At 36.4% G+C, this 14,463-nt stretch overlaps 1 protein-coding gene across 1 annotated transcript in view; it reads right to left on the minus strand.

Moving 5' to 3' along the window:
* The window catches only part of LOC306859678 (plexin-A2-like), a 187,396-nt gene that overhangs the window by 141,613 nt on the left and 31,320 nt on the right, over nucleotides 1–14,463 (minus strand). Inside the window, exon 3 of the mRNA XM_079400847.1 lies at nucleotides 10,576–10,758. Within this exon, the coding sequence (XP_079256973.1) occupies nucleotides 10,576–10,758 (183 nt within the window). The remainder of the gene's footprint in view (nucleotides 1–10,575; nucleotides 10,759–14,463) is intronic.

A 14,463-nucleotide genomic window follows, 5' to 3' on the forward strand; every position in this document is an offset into this window, starting at 1 on the left:
AAAACACTGCTAACCAAACAAACATATATCAATCATCACTACTATCATGATTTGAGACTATAAATGACAGAATTTTCAACATTCAGATTATAAAAGGTGATTCTACCATTGCAATAATTGAAACGCCAAACTTGACTGCCTATAAAGTGGTTGCAACTACTTGAAGAACTGGGTTCTTCCCTGTCTAATCCAAGAACATGCTCCCGTTAGGGCTAAAATCAGGGCAAGCCAATCTTCAATATGTGCTCTCGCAGCTCCTAATTTCAACAGCCAATCAGAGACTCCCACTATTGGTAGGAGGCAAATTGAAGTTGAATTGCCCAGTGTACAGTAACATGATTAGGAAGATTGCTCGCAATCTTGCTGAGAGCCAGCAAGGTGGCACTGAGGGTGCAACACCATCTGCAATCACAGCAGACAATAATGATTACTGTAATCACCTGATCATGCTATCAGGACACATCTGCTGATAAAACTGCTTTCACGACTACAAAATGTCTGAATACGGTACACTTGTACTCAGACAATACATGTTCAAAATGTGATGTAACAGCTACTTTTTACAAATAGGAATATATATACACGAAGATATAACACTTTTTAAAGTAGATTAGTACATAAAGTACATCAAACATTAAACTGTATCATATTTGTGGAAAGTGGCTACAGTGACATGAGACATGAAAAAAGACAAAGCATTCAATTTACAGGCAGATTGATGCTAATTCAACATGAAATTGAAGGAGGAGTGAGAAATTGTTGTGATGATTGAAATGCATGTTCTATTGTTTTGCTCATTTGTGTTCGATATAATTGTAGCTTCCTAACAACGCTGAAACCAAGAGGAACATTTAAACAAATGCATCTCCCAGCTGTTTGTATCTGGCAACAGATACTGTATTGTCCTCAAAGGCTGTCTTTTTTTTAATCTAAAATACTCTGGAACCAAAAAAATCAAGTATAATAACAGACCAAACTAAATATGGAATTAAAACAAGAAAAGCTTGGCTTTTACAAAAAAGCACTCAATTCAAGTAATTATGAAACTGCAGGAGGAAAGTATAGCCAACAACATTGCAGATACACCAATTTGTGTTGCCACACAACAGCAGAATTTGTTGTAGTGTTGCAGTATGTCAAGAAAATGCCACCAGTATGAAAACCGATGTGCCGGATGCTCCCCTGATCTTGAAAAAACAAATTAACACATAACTGCTGGGCAAGTTTTGCTTAGCAGGGCAAACTCTAGTGAGGGTTTTTGCCGCTGACAGCCTGTTTCTAAATGACTCATTAAGTTTCTGCTAAAGTAAAAATCATCTCTGCCGATCTCTGAGGAGAGTGCGGTACAGACATCTGGAGAGAGCAAAGGCTCTAAAAAAAAATTATGTGGTTTTATGGTAGTTTTTGTTAAGATACAGTCACAATGGCGAAATTTCGTTGAAACAAAAGGTTGCCAATAGTGTAGAGAAGTATGAAGCACAGACATCACCTTCAAACCAAGCAGATTTCTGTTGGTCAGCGTAACAAATCGGTGTGACCAACCTGAACCCAACAGTAAATGTAACAGTAAATGTCCTTTAGTTTTGATAAATCTACTATATATGCTAGCATCCTCCAAATACTATCTTTAAACAAATATGCACAATTCAAAGCAATGGGATGTAGCAAGTCTAAAGATTTTAAATGAAATATGTCAGCATAGAAAAGAAAACTGTCAAGCCTTTTCATGGGATCTTTAAAAATGCATACCGCTACATTTCAGTGAGCATACGTGCATGTTTTGTGTGTATTCTCATGAGACAGAGATGGTTTTATTCTGAAGTTCCTGTAAAGCCAAGCCACAGAAGTGCTGGCGAACATGTTACATGTTCAAGCATTTCTTCTCCCCACTTTCAACATTTCCAACTCTCTTTCCTGCTGTGCATCCCAGACAATAAAGCACGTCTTCGGCCACGGCTCATTACGGACCAAATCCAAAGGACGACCTGGTGGAATCTGGAGGCTACAGACTGGGAGAGCTAAACATGCTAAACTCAGCTGTTTCCCAGCTCAAAGACTTCAGTGACTAGCATATCAGACACAATCTTACACCACAAGGGATGCTCGGAACAACATAAAGGTGTCTCTGGGACAGAAGCAATGGAGGTTGAGCAACTAGCAGACACAGCTGCGTGTTGATCCACTAAACTGCCGTTGCTTTCATGTGCAGCAGTCAGCTGCAGATCACCGCTGCGTCTCTGTTTCAGTCCTGAACACATCCACCATGTCAGTGATGATGTCAGTGTCGAGGAGAGTGGGATGGGTGCCCAGAAACTCACTTAACCAGTTCAACGAGACATTTGTCCAATTAGGGCCTCAATTGCCTGCCAGAAGGAAGCCACCTGAACCGTTCTTCCTAGCCCTATCGGAACGCAGCCCAAACCAAATGCTGATTAACTAATGAAGCAAGATGACAGATATCGGTTTGGTCATGCGTGCCAGACATAGACAAACAGTATTGGGAAGAAGCTAACTAAAAATAGCGATGCTACTAACTACATTTCACAGGAGAATAACAGTAGTGCAGGTGTTTTCAAAATGGTATAGTAAGCTAGCTTTTCCACCAACTAGCAATATGACATGAGAATGTTAGATTGCGGTTTCTTTGTTGTATTGTGAATAAAGCTTTATAGTCATGCAAACCACAGACGTAATTAAAAGCACTTATCTAAACTGTACTGTTTTACTCATATGCAAAGTTTTAAACTCGGAGTTAAAATTATGATTCATTTTAGTCAGTTCATTCATTCATTCATTCATGTAAAACAATTCACCAAAGCATTTAAAATATTTCTGTAGAGAAATACACAACTATTCATTGGGGTCAGTTAGATTTTGTTTTTGTTTTTGCTTTCTGAAAGTAATTCATTCTTTTATAAGTAACAGTATAGACATTTATAATGATTCAAAATATTTATATTCTTTTAAACTCTATTTAAGAGATTTATTAAACTCTACAAAATTAGAAGCACAACTGTTTTCAACAATGATAATAATAATAATAATAATTATAATTTTTTTTAAAACATCTTACTGAACACAAACGTTTGAACAGTAGTACTTTTGTCACTAATGGGTGTCTTCTAGTTTTATTAGATGGATTTACTGTAAATTTGTTGTAATTTAATGCTGACACTCTGTCTGATAAATCCTGCTCTGATTGTAAAAATAAATTGCATAATCAGATATTTGGTTAAATACTTGGCTTTATCTTATTTATATTGTTTGGATCGATTTGTGTTGGTTTGGGTGATTTGGTTTCTTTTCTCTGTTGCAGGTTCTGTGATTGGGGTGTGACTTAAGCGCACCTGATGCTCGTCATAGCTCTTATTTAAACATGGTGCGAGAGTTCATCGGGGCCGCTGCTCCCCTCTTGCTCGAGCAGTTTGCCAGAGCCGCGTTCCAATTTTGTGGCATTATGTTTTGTTTCGCATCCACTCACTAGCACTGACCACACTTCACTTTGTGCATCCATTCACCTGCATTTCATACTGATTGATATTGCTGATACTGTCTTTGTGTTTGTTATTTTTGGTTAATTTTTGTAAATAAATATTATGCTTGAAGTTATTCCGCCGTGTCGTCTCCCTTAATGTTACATCTCTCAGTCAGGTGTAACAATATTTTCTGTCATTGTCAAGAACAGCCTGACTATTGTTTATCTATTTGAAAGTATCAGTAGCTTTTTAAGTTTTAAAGCAGCTTCCCCAACACTACATACTGTGATGCTGACGTGGAATAGTTTCCCTTTGGGGTTTTTTACATGAGTGGAATTACCATGTAGGTCATGCAAACTACTCCTCGCATCACAGTACTTATTATACCACCGATTAGAAATAGAAGGATGTCTAATGGGGGCGCGTATAATTAGCACAGGTGCTCTTTTCAATTGAATTTTTTTTTAGTAAACCTGAGTCACACCGTTTCCTGCAGTCCCACAGTTCACGATGCCTGTGCTCTGATTGGATTAATGTAGTACAGATCGTGTGACCATCTCAAATCAGCGCTAATCTCCCAGTGGGATAGATTTTAAAGATCTAATTTTAGCATGCAGTCTTTTCCTCTCTAACAATATCAAAGAGAAATGCAACCCTCTGGGGCCGATCGCTCCTAACGTATTCCCCCTCCTCTCAGGAAGCCCACACTCTCCCCTGAGATTTGCACTTAAAGCACAATATAAACTTAACTTCACGCCCTATAATTAATCTGACGCAATACTGCTAACAGAGGCTGTATTTTCAATAGCAAATATGGCCCATCTTGTTCTGCTTACAAGTAAGATGTTATTTTAATATAAATGTTAAGTTTTAGAATGGTAGAACTGCATGTTTTCCCTCTGAATGTAAATTCACACGCCTACTAAAATCAGATGCTATCGTGACCTCTAAACAAAATGGCTGAATGGGACGTTGTTTTTTTTCTGCTGTCCTTGCCACCCTTATCTGCCAAAATCCTGCTGAGGTGAACAGTATCAGTGCTCTGCCACCCATCAGCTCAGAGGGCAATGCCACCGGGGTAAGGTCAGGAGCCTATAACACACACAACTCGCTTACATTTTCTGACAGTATAAAGAACACCACCACAATATAGCGGTAAAAAAATAAATAAATAAAATAAAATGTATTATCATAATACATGTCCAAATTAAATCAAATTTAAATTTAAAATATCAGTAGATACGACAGCATATCAAGATAGTAATGTCTATCCAATATCAATAATTTCAATATTCATATCAATGTACATCTAAAAAATATAATAATAATAATAATAATTACTATTATTATCATCATTATTATTACTATTATTATTGTTATTATTTTAGTATTATTATTATTATTATTATTATTTACGTCCAAAAACACAATAGAAAAAATAAATAAATAAAAGCCAATAAACAATTTATTTATTTATTTATTTTACTGTAATACCATATTTTTTGGCCGCAAGTTTCCAATTAGGCCATTTTAAAAGAACAAATCTGTTATCTTTGTTTTCTACTTTACATTATATAATTATTGATGCTCAATTTCACTTCAAGCATGTGCAAGTTTAAGTTGGTGCTTTAGCATGAATGTAAATCAGTATACATTTACAATAATGACCATCATACATTATCATTCATCAGTCATTACATTTTAATATTCAATGTTATCTGCATTGACCAAAATGTATATGCCATTACATTCTTAGAACAAATGGTTGTGGTGTTTTCAGAATCCTGCATGCTATTAATCAATCTCGGAGTGCAGTGGATGGCTGTTAATGTTGCTTACATTCAACATTCTCCAATATTTCATTCATCCTAGAACATTTACAGAAAAGGAGTGTGAAAATGACTAATGCTAGAACTGTTTAACCTACAGCAGCTTGATGGAATATGGACAATAGCACCCCGGGTCTCCTTTCATTAATTCATTCAAAGGGCTTTTTCCTCAACTTGTGTGTCCAGCTACTAGTTCAGCTACAAGAGCCAATGTTGCAAGAGTCGCCTGTCTTTACCAGAATACAGAGAGAGAGAGAAAGAGAGCTCAACCAGCATGGAACTTCTGCTTGGAGCAAGGGAGGGTACGGCAGGGGACTGTGTCGATTGAATGGGGAATTGGTGTATGTGTGTAAGAGCGAGCAAGAGGGAGAGAGAGAAAAAGAGAAAGTGGCAATAGAGAGTGGTGGGTTTGCTCTTTGGGAAAGGAGCCAATCCAATTACAGGCAGCATCATGCAACTGACTCCATCCTTCAAAGGATGAGGTGCAACCACTCACCCCTGTACAACAGTATATTGCCTATAGAGCATCAAAATCCTGTAACATCAACATGACTGCAACTAGGGCTAGGTCATATATAGCGGAAATTATACTTTTAAAATTCATTAAAAAAAATTATATATTGATATTAGGTAATGTCAAATCGAGTAATCACGATTAATCGCATCCAAAATAAAAGATTATGTTTACATATACACAGATGCATGTATATTGTGTAATAATTTAATAATAATAAAACAAAAACATATAAAAACGTCTAAATTGTAGCATAAATTAAAAATCCATATATGATTTATATTAATAATATATTATATATCTTAAATAAACATGTGTGTGTGTATTTTTATATAAATATAACCTAAATATGCACCGTACACACACATATATGTAAAATACCTTAATCGATTATTTCATATTAAAATATTTGTTGCTGTTATTATCATTAACTGTGAAAATCTGTATTTAAAATACATATTTCTTCTTATTATTATCATCATTATAAATATATTTATAAATTGTTATAGAAATTCTATATAAATGCCTTGATTGTTGTACACAAGTAAAATACAGTAAAAATCCAGTTAAAACTAAAAATGTTTTTCATTTATATATATACAGACACACACATAGTATATTTACAGTGTGCATATTTAATGTACAGAGTAATTAAATGCTTCAATATGTACTTACATTAGATTAATATTTACCTACATATACTTTAATTAGACATTTAATATATATAAAAAAAAAATACCATGCAAGCGAATCATTGAATCAGTGCTTTGTTTGATTAAATGGACAGTTGATTCATTGAAATGAACTGAACTAACAAGCTCCAGTGTGAGTTTTGCTTCTGAAATCTGTATATTAAAACATCCTTCTAAAACGTTTCATACTGGCCAAGAGAGAGACAAGAGAGGATCACAAAACTATATGGTCTTTAGGAAACTTAATGGCCAAATAAAAAGCACATTTAAATCATTGCAATATCCATGATACTGCTTAATTTAATAACACTGGCGAACTCTCAAAGAATATATGGTGAATGTTCAATAAACATCCAAATTATCATCCAGCTCTAGCTGGAACACAGAAGCCAGATTCTCAGAGTCACACAGCAGGGAAAAAGGCTCATGGACACAAAACAAAGCATCTCACAAATCCCAGCTTCCTAAGCTCTCTAGGCTCATCTGTGTATTCTCCAAGAGACACACTTTTTGGGGCTGCGATAGGAACATAACCTTTCCAAAACACACAAGCTCTTATAAGGCCGTCTCATCCTCTTCCTCGACACTGTTACGCCTTGTGCAGATGTGACTGAATTCTCAGGGTTTGCAGAGACGCTCAGTATTTCCATCTAGGGTAATACCTCCCTAATTCCACCATATCGGTATGTTTCATTATCCTTTTTGACCACTAGGGCGGCGATATGCACCAGCTGAGAATCTAAGCAAGCTTGAGGCAAGACAAACCTGTCACAGCATCACTTCTAAGAGCATGGCGCTGTTGGCCTAATTTAATTTCACCAACCGCGAGGAGAAAAATAACATTAATTAATAAGCCACTAAAACAAGAGGATTACAGAGAGCGAATGCCTCTGATGCCACTTCCTGATTGCAGTGCTGATTCAATTATAAATTAATTAATCAAAGCGCAAAACACAATTTGGACGTTGCTGTGCTACCGGCATGAAACAAACACTCGGTTTGACACTTTGACATTGTCCGTTCTCCCTCGCGTCTGGGAAGGCAGCTGTTATTTGTGCGTGTTTGTAGGGGGGCAGGTGGGAACGAGGGACAAAACCAACGTTTGTAAAGCAGGTCTCTCTCTGTCTTCATCCCTTTGGTGTCTCCTGCAGCTGCTGTGGGGTGAGGACATGCCTGTTCCTGCTCGTCTAACAGGGTCTGGTCTGTCACTCAACGGTGTCATGCCCCAAAGGGGGTACGAGTCCCAAAAGCAGCTGACGGACCCCTTGTCATTTTCATAATTGCCTACTGCAGGTAGTCTCATCTTGCTACGAACCACAGCAGATCTATTAGCCACATGCTAACATGTCAACACTTGCTGAACTGGCTGCTCAATAAAGGGCAAACATTTTGAGCCACACAAATAGATCTGTAAAGTCAACGTGAAATAATTTTCTCAAAACACTTATTGGATTAATCACGCACATTTAATTTCATGTTTATGTAGGGCTGGGTATCGAGTTCGATACTTTTTAGGCACCGACCGAATTGCCTCGAAACCACAGAGTATCGAAAAACGTCTTGTCGTTCGGTACCAAATTTCGATACCTAAGGGGTTAATCTCATCAACGTCAGTGAGCCAATAATCCTGTAGCACTAGGTGTGTTTGACTAGAAACGGTGCGGTGCTGTTTGATCAGTGTTTGACATCCGCGAGAGCGATTCGAAAGCGTACGGGGCAGTCTGCTCTCTATATCGCGCCGTTTTGTTCGCAGTGATTTCAGCGTCAGCCGTCTCACTAAATAAGGACATAAACACATGAACAACATCCCAGAACTGCTCTGAGAGTCACTTCATGAGCATTTTACCATTTGATTTGAGTAAAACTAGCGTCATATTATCTACACACAGAACTGTAAAGGCATTTATGGCAACCGTCAAAATAAAAGTTCAGTTTAATGTGGAAGACACTGCGGCTGAAATATATTACTATTGTTCAGCAGACAGTACATACTGCTACTATAGGCTACTATTAAAATTATTAAATTTTTTTTGTTTTTTAGTAATGATCACAACATTTTTTGTTCCATGTTTTAATTTTAATAGTAAACACCCTTTGTTTGCCAAAATAAATAAATAGACTTTGATTTTCAATATTTTAAATAAGCCTTCATTTATTTATAAAAAATAATATTTTTTTATGTCTTCATTTGAAAACCAGATACAGAACTCAGAATTTATGAGGAAAAATAAAACATCTCATAAGGATATTTTTTGAATAAATTAAAGTTGTTTTTATGCATTCAAATAATTAGACATAGTACACCATAATTTAATAACAATAAAACATATGGTGAAAGAAAATAAAACACCCACTTATTGGGTGGATAAAGATTTTCAATTTCTTGAAGTCTTTAACAACCTAGAATAAATTAATAGAAATTCTGATTTTGTCTGAGCTATGCATTTTAAAACGAACATGCACTAGTGCAAATGTAGCTTAACAGATGTGTAAACTGAAAACTAATGGAACTTTCTTAAAATTATTTGCACTGATTTATTGTTCTGGATATATTTTGTTCCTTTGTGCAGTGGCTGAGGAGATGAGGCTTTGAGTCTGTATAAATGTCAACAAGCTGAAAAAATAGTTTTTAACTATTTCATAAGATTGGTAGCGGAAAAAGTATCGTTCTGGAATCCGGCATCAAACTCAAGGTATCGGTATCGGTATCAATATCGGAAATTTTCGAACGATATCCAGCCCTATGTTTATATAGGTATTGTTATCGTTAAGTAAAATTGTTTAAAATCAGTTTCAGTAATTGAAATAAATATGTAATCAATTCTAAAAAATGGATAGAAAGAACAGAAATATTAGAAATGAAGCTTTGGCAAAAAAAAGTTAAATTAGTAAGCACTAATTAAGCAATGAAAATTATAAAATTTAAACTGAAATAAATATACAACTTTTTAGAAATATATTAAAAAATGCCAAAACACATAAAATTATTAAAACTTCAACCAAAATTAAAATGAAAATGTAAAAATAAAAGATAATTAAAAATTGTAATAAATACTATAATAATATAAATAATATTAAAATTGAAATATAAAACTTTTTAGAAATATTTAAAAAATGCCAATACACATAAAATTACAATGAAAATATAAAAAGTTCATTACAATTTTAATAAATACTATAATCATATAAATAATACTAAAATAAAACTGGTTTAATCAAAAAGGCCAAATTGTCTCTGGATCAGAAACTGTTTTTCTTTTTGGCTGGTGACATCTAGAGCAGAACTAAATCTATCCAATTAGCTAAAAATGTATTTATTTATTGTTTTAGGCTTATGTTGTACTGTAGGTAACAAAATTGTGTCAATACGAAACACAATGAAGATCAATTTTAGATAAATGTAAGGTAAATTGAAGTTATTTCAAACTACATCGGTTTCTTGTTAAATATATCAAATCTAATGGGTAGTGAAAGACATTTCATGTTTACTTAATGAATAGAAGTTGAGCGACGGTTTCTTGTCTATCGCTGCTATTACCAACCAAAACGGTACGTTTAACACCACATTTTCTCTTTATGCCCTTTATCTGAAATTATAATTACGCCTATGATAGCCCTAACAGTGTCTGGCCTCTTGTGTCTTACATCCTTTCCATGGGTTTGGCTGAGAAGACATTCTATTAAAATTAATATACTAGGGAGGCAGACAGGAACCCCTGAGGTCGCTTTAAGCTGCCCATTATGGTCGGGAAAGTGAACAGAACCAGAAGAATCCTACAAAAAGGTATTAAATATTTAGTCAAAAAGTTTCAGGTTCCCTCTTTTCCATCCATACTTTTAAATGAGGCCAGTAGAGCAGTTCAAAGCAGTGTTCCAGAAGACACCATTAATAACTAACGTGACACACTGTTTGCGAACAAAAACGTTTGCCTGTATCTGAGGTGAAAGGTCTACAACTTCTCCACCTAACTCAAACATGTCCGATTCTGTACACATCTCAGCTTTTTAGAGCCACAACGTTCCATAAAAAAATTAAATAAATAAAAACTGCACTCAAGACTCACCTTCTTCAGCCGTCCACTCTTCGTGCCGACGAAAGCCACACAGTAGCCATTATAGACGTAGGAGGTCACCGAGGTCATGCGATCACGGCTTTCCGTATAAAGGGTGTGTCCGGTCACCAGCTGAGAGCCGCCAAGGGGCTGGTTGATGTCCAAACCGCAGAAGGAGTCATCAATAGGGACAGGCTACAGGAGGAGAAAGGTCAACCGAGTCAGCAGTTTGCTTTGAATCAAAAAGTCAAGGTCAGTTTGGTTGTTTATACAGATCAGTAGGAGGGTGAAAAGGTTGCACTGATTTTAATACAGCAAAGCACTTTATAAGCAAATCACATTAACCAATCCAGCATCAGCTGGTTGTTTTGTTGTCGAGTGATGTGGAATTAGGGAACACTAAAGGTCGATTTGCACCATTTTTGTATAAATGTATAAAAAGTATAGTTGGACAAAACTGTACATTTTTACAAACTATCACACAAAAATTCTGAAATGTTATACTGTAAAGATTGGTCTTTTTTATTATTCATTTACACACTGTGTACGCACTGTTCAATTTTTTTTACTGTCTACAATAAAATAAATACATAAATGTAGCTATGTGGAGTTACTGTTGAATTATTGTAAAATTGAATTTTATAAAGATCAAACCTACAGTATACACACACATGCTTAAAAGGTTTTCTTCTTGTTTATTGTATTTTTAATACAGCCTTAGTGAGCATACGATACTTCTTTCAAACTTTTGAACAGTACTTTACATTCACTATGAATTGTTCCAAGACTTTTTAAAGCATGGAAATCACTATTTAAATATTCTCTGACATTTACAGGTTTTACGGTTAGCGTGGGATTCAGTTTTACTAGTGTATCACACTATCAAGTGACGCCCAACCAGCTGGTAGTTTGGGTTTGCAGAGCAGACCAGAAAATACTGACTCTAGTTCAGTTTCTGAGGGGAGACAGTAACCGGACCATTGAGTGTGGTTTCCCCAGCCAGACGCTTGGTTTTCTGTTCAGCTGGGCAGACATGTTCCCGCTCTGCTCTGGTGAGTCCTGCTGGGCTCCCTGACTGCCTCATTACCCTGTGCTATGAGAATAGTGTAGCTCACCCCGGCTGGGGACGAAAGCACATTCACACTTACACACCACACTAGCCGAAAACAACACCTATACAGATGATTTAAATTATCTAGTCATCTAGTGTTTCTATAAGTACAAGCAATTTATGTTGCTGGGGATTTTATTAATACTTGCAAACTAAAACTTTTTTTTGTTTATAGTTTACCAAACTTTTTTACCATGCCGCCTGTTTTTTTTTGTTTTGTTTTGTTTTTTTAGTTGTTGTGTTATTTCCAATGGTGTACTTGTTTACTCCAACAAGTCAATGTAAATATGATTATCATAATATTTTTAGTGTGCAATTTCAATTGTTATTTTTTTTTCAGTTTAAGCAACAAGTAAAAAATATTATTTATTGGTTGTATTTGTGACACATACTGTATAATGCTAGCTATTAGTCTTAGCAAGACAAAGACAGTCAAAATATGTATCCCAAATTTGGAAACGACACTACTAGAAATGACTGGAAATGTACAGAATCCTCTGGTTCTCTATGTATATCAATTTTTGGATACTGTTAGTAGACAAATAAACTAGTCAGAGTGTAAAATGTGTGTTCACAGTGCCAAAACAAACCCATATTTTTCCCCTCGCTCGATCTCTATTCCTCTCCCCATGCATCTCCTCCTCTCTCAGACATACAGATACACACCAACTTAAACTGAAGAGATTGAAGCTTGTAAACATTTACAATGTAATGGGAGGGTCTACGGCCCATTTTTCATGTCACATGCATGCATGGGCCACTATCAATCCCCATTTGGGTTTGGGCGCCGGGTTACAATACTCTGTGGCGTTTAGATTCAGGTCATCGGAGTTTGTGACTGACACTGGCCTCAAAGTGCCATGTAGAGTAAGAGGGATGGATACTGTGCACTCGGTCATGATGCTGAACGCAGCACTGCTCGTCCCCAACACTCCGCAGCCCTTTAATATCAGCCTGCTCCACTACAGGCTCATGCTATAAAATCTTTACTGCCTCCCAGCCCTTCACAAGCTGGGGGACGGCAATAAAGCAGGGATGTAAATGCCTCAAACTCGGCAGATCTCGTTCCAGCCCTTCTTCAGCGTGTTTTATTTTATTTTCCAGTCCAAAAATAACTGCCTTAGAGATTTTCAAATCTGTTCCTCAAAAACAGTAGGCCTTTGACTACATAATTTCAATGTTTGTATGCAACGTCCTTTTTAAGACAGTCCACTCTGCATTCATCTTGGAAATGCCCTAGAGCAGCTATGTTCTAATCTTGCAAGTATTATGCTAATTTAGAGAAAATGATTCACTCTACATATATACTTCAATGGGGAAAAATTTTGAAAATTGTTTGTAGTCTTATATTTCAATAGCATCAATCACAAAGATGACTGGCAAAGATGGCATCATAAATTTTGCTACTTTAAATATATCAGTTTGATTTGAACTAATGTAGCAGAAGTTATATTTATACATGTATAGAATTGAATAACCAATCAATATGATAAATATGATAAATTTTTATAGATTACTACATTCTATAAATGTTGTTCAGAGGGAAAACTGTAATCAACCATGTAAAAACATTCAAAACAAAGCAAAAAGCAAAGCAAAACACAACACAACACAACACAACACAACACAACACAACACAACACAACAAAACAAAACAAAACAAAACCAAAAACACAAAACACAAAACAAACAAAACAAAACAAACAAAATTGTTATGTGCCCTTTGTTTGGAACCCATCTAAAGTGCCTGATTCGATATTCAAATGGCAAAACATATGCTAATCACTGGAACCCATTTCATGCTGTTTCAGGTAGGGGGTTATTGTCCCATATACAAATCAGGATAAGGGTCGTCCCTTTGGAAGCCACCTCATCAATAGGATGTCCTCCTTAGATCACTGTTGAAACTGGCACTGCGATAGGCTTGATCAGACAGCCTGATGAAACGTTACACCGGCTGAATGAGTGAATGGCATCAAAGGGCTGGATGTGAAGCAGCGCGCAGGCTGGCCAAGCAGGAAGACAGTTGCAAGCTGGGCTCTGTGATAAATCTTTCATTCGGCCTTCTCAGCTCATGACTTCTCTTCCTCCTTCTATCACCCTGTGTGTCTCTAAGTTTCACTTTCTCTGTAATTCAGCAGAGACACTGGAGCTGAAGGAACTATACTGAAGTCTGCGCAGAGGCCATGTTTCCAGTGGTCAAAAATAGCTTAAAATAACTGACAGGAAATTAAACAAAAACATCACAGCATGGGGATTTCTAGCAGTATTTTTTAGGTAAAACGAGCTTGAATAGCAAACAAAAAAGTCTGAGGACAATTATTTCACTGTAAAAATATTTTCATACTCCTACTGGTCATGAAAAGGGAGTAAAAAAAAAACTTTGTGGCAGCTAGAGGGTGGTGACTTGTGGCGATTTGTGTGGGATCACAGACTAAACGCTAAAAATCTACCTGCATAATACCATGGATTTATAGAACGGCATCAACTGAGGAGTTTTTATAGAACATATATCTTCATGTTTTTATATCTCAGACCTCCTCCTCAGTCAATCCTGACATTCCTCTAGTACCAGAAAAGAAGACTCAGGAGGCTTCTAGTGCAATGTTTTTAATGAGTCCTAGAAAAACATGGAGGAGGGTTGGCTGACATCATAAGCCACTGACAGCCCCCCTAGGGTCAAACAGGGGATCCTCTAGGGTCCTTAATAGGGCCAGAGTGGAGTCTGCTACTATGAAGACCACCCTGCTCAGACACTCAATAATGTTTTCCTCAGAGTGACAATCACC

The sequence above is a fragment of the Barbus barbus genome (genome assembly GCF_936440315.1).
Source record: "Barbus barbus genome assembly, chromosome: 40".
Lineage (NCBI taxonomy): Eukaryota > Metazoa > Chordata > Actinopteri > Cypriniformes > Cyprinidae > Barbus > Barbus barbus.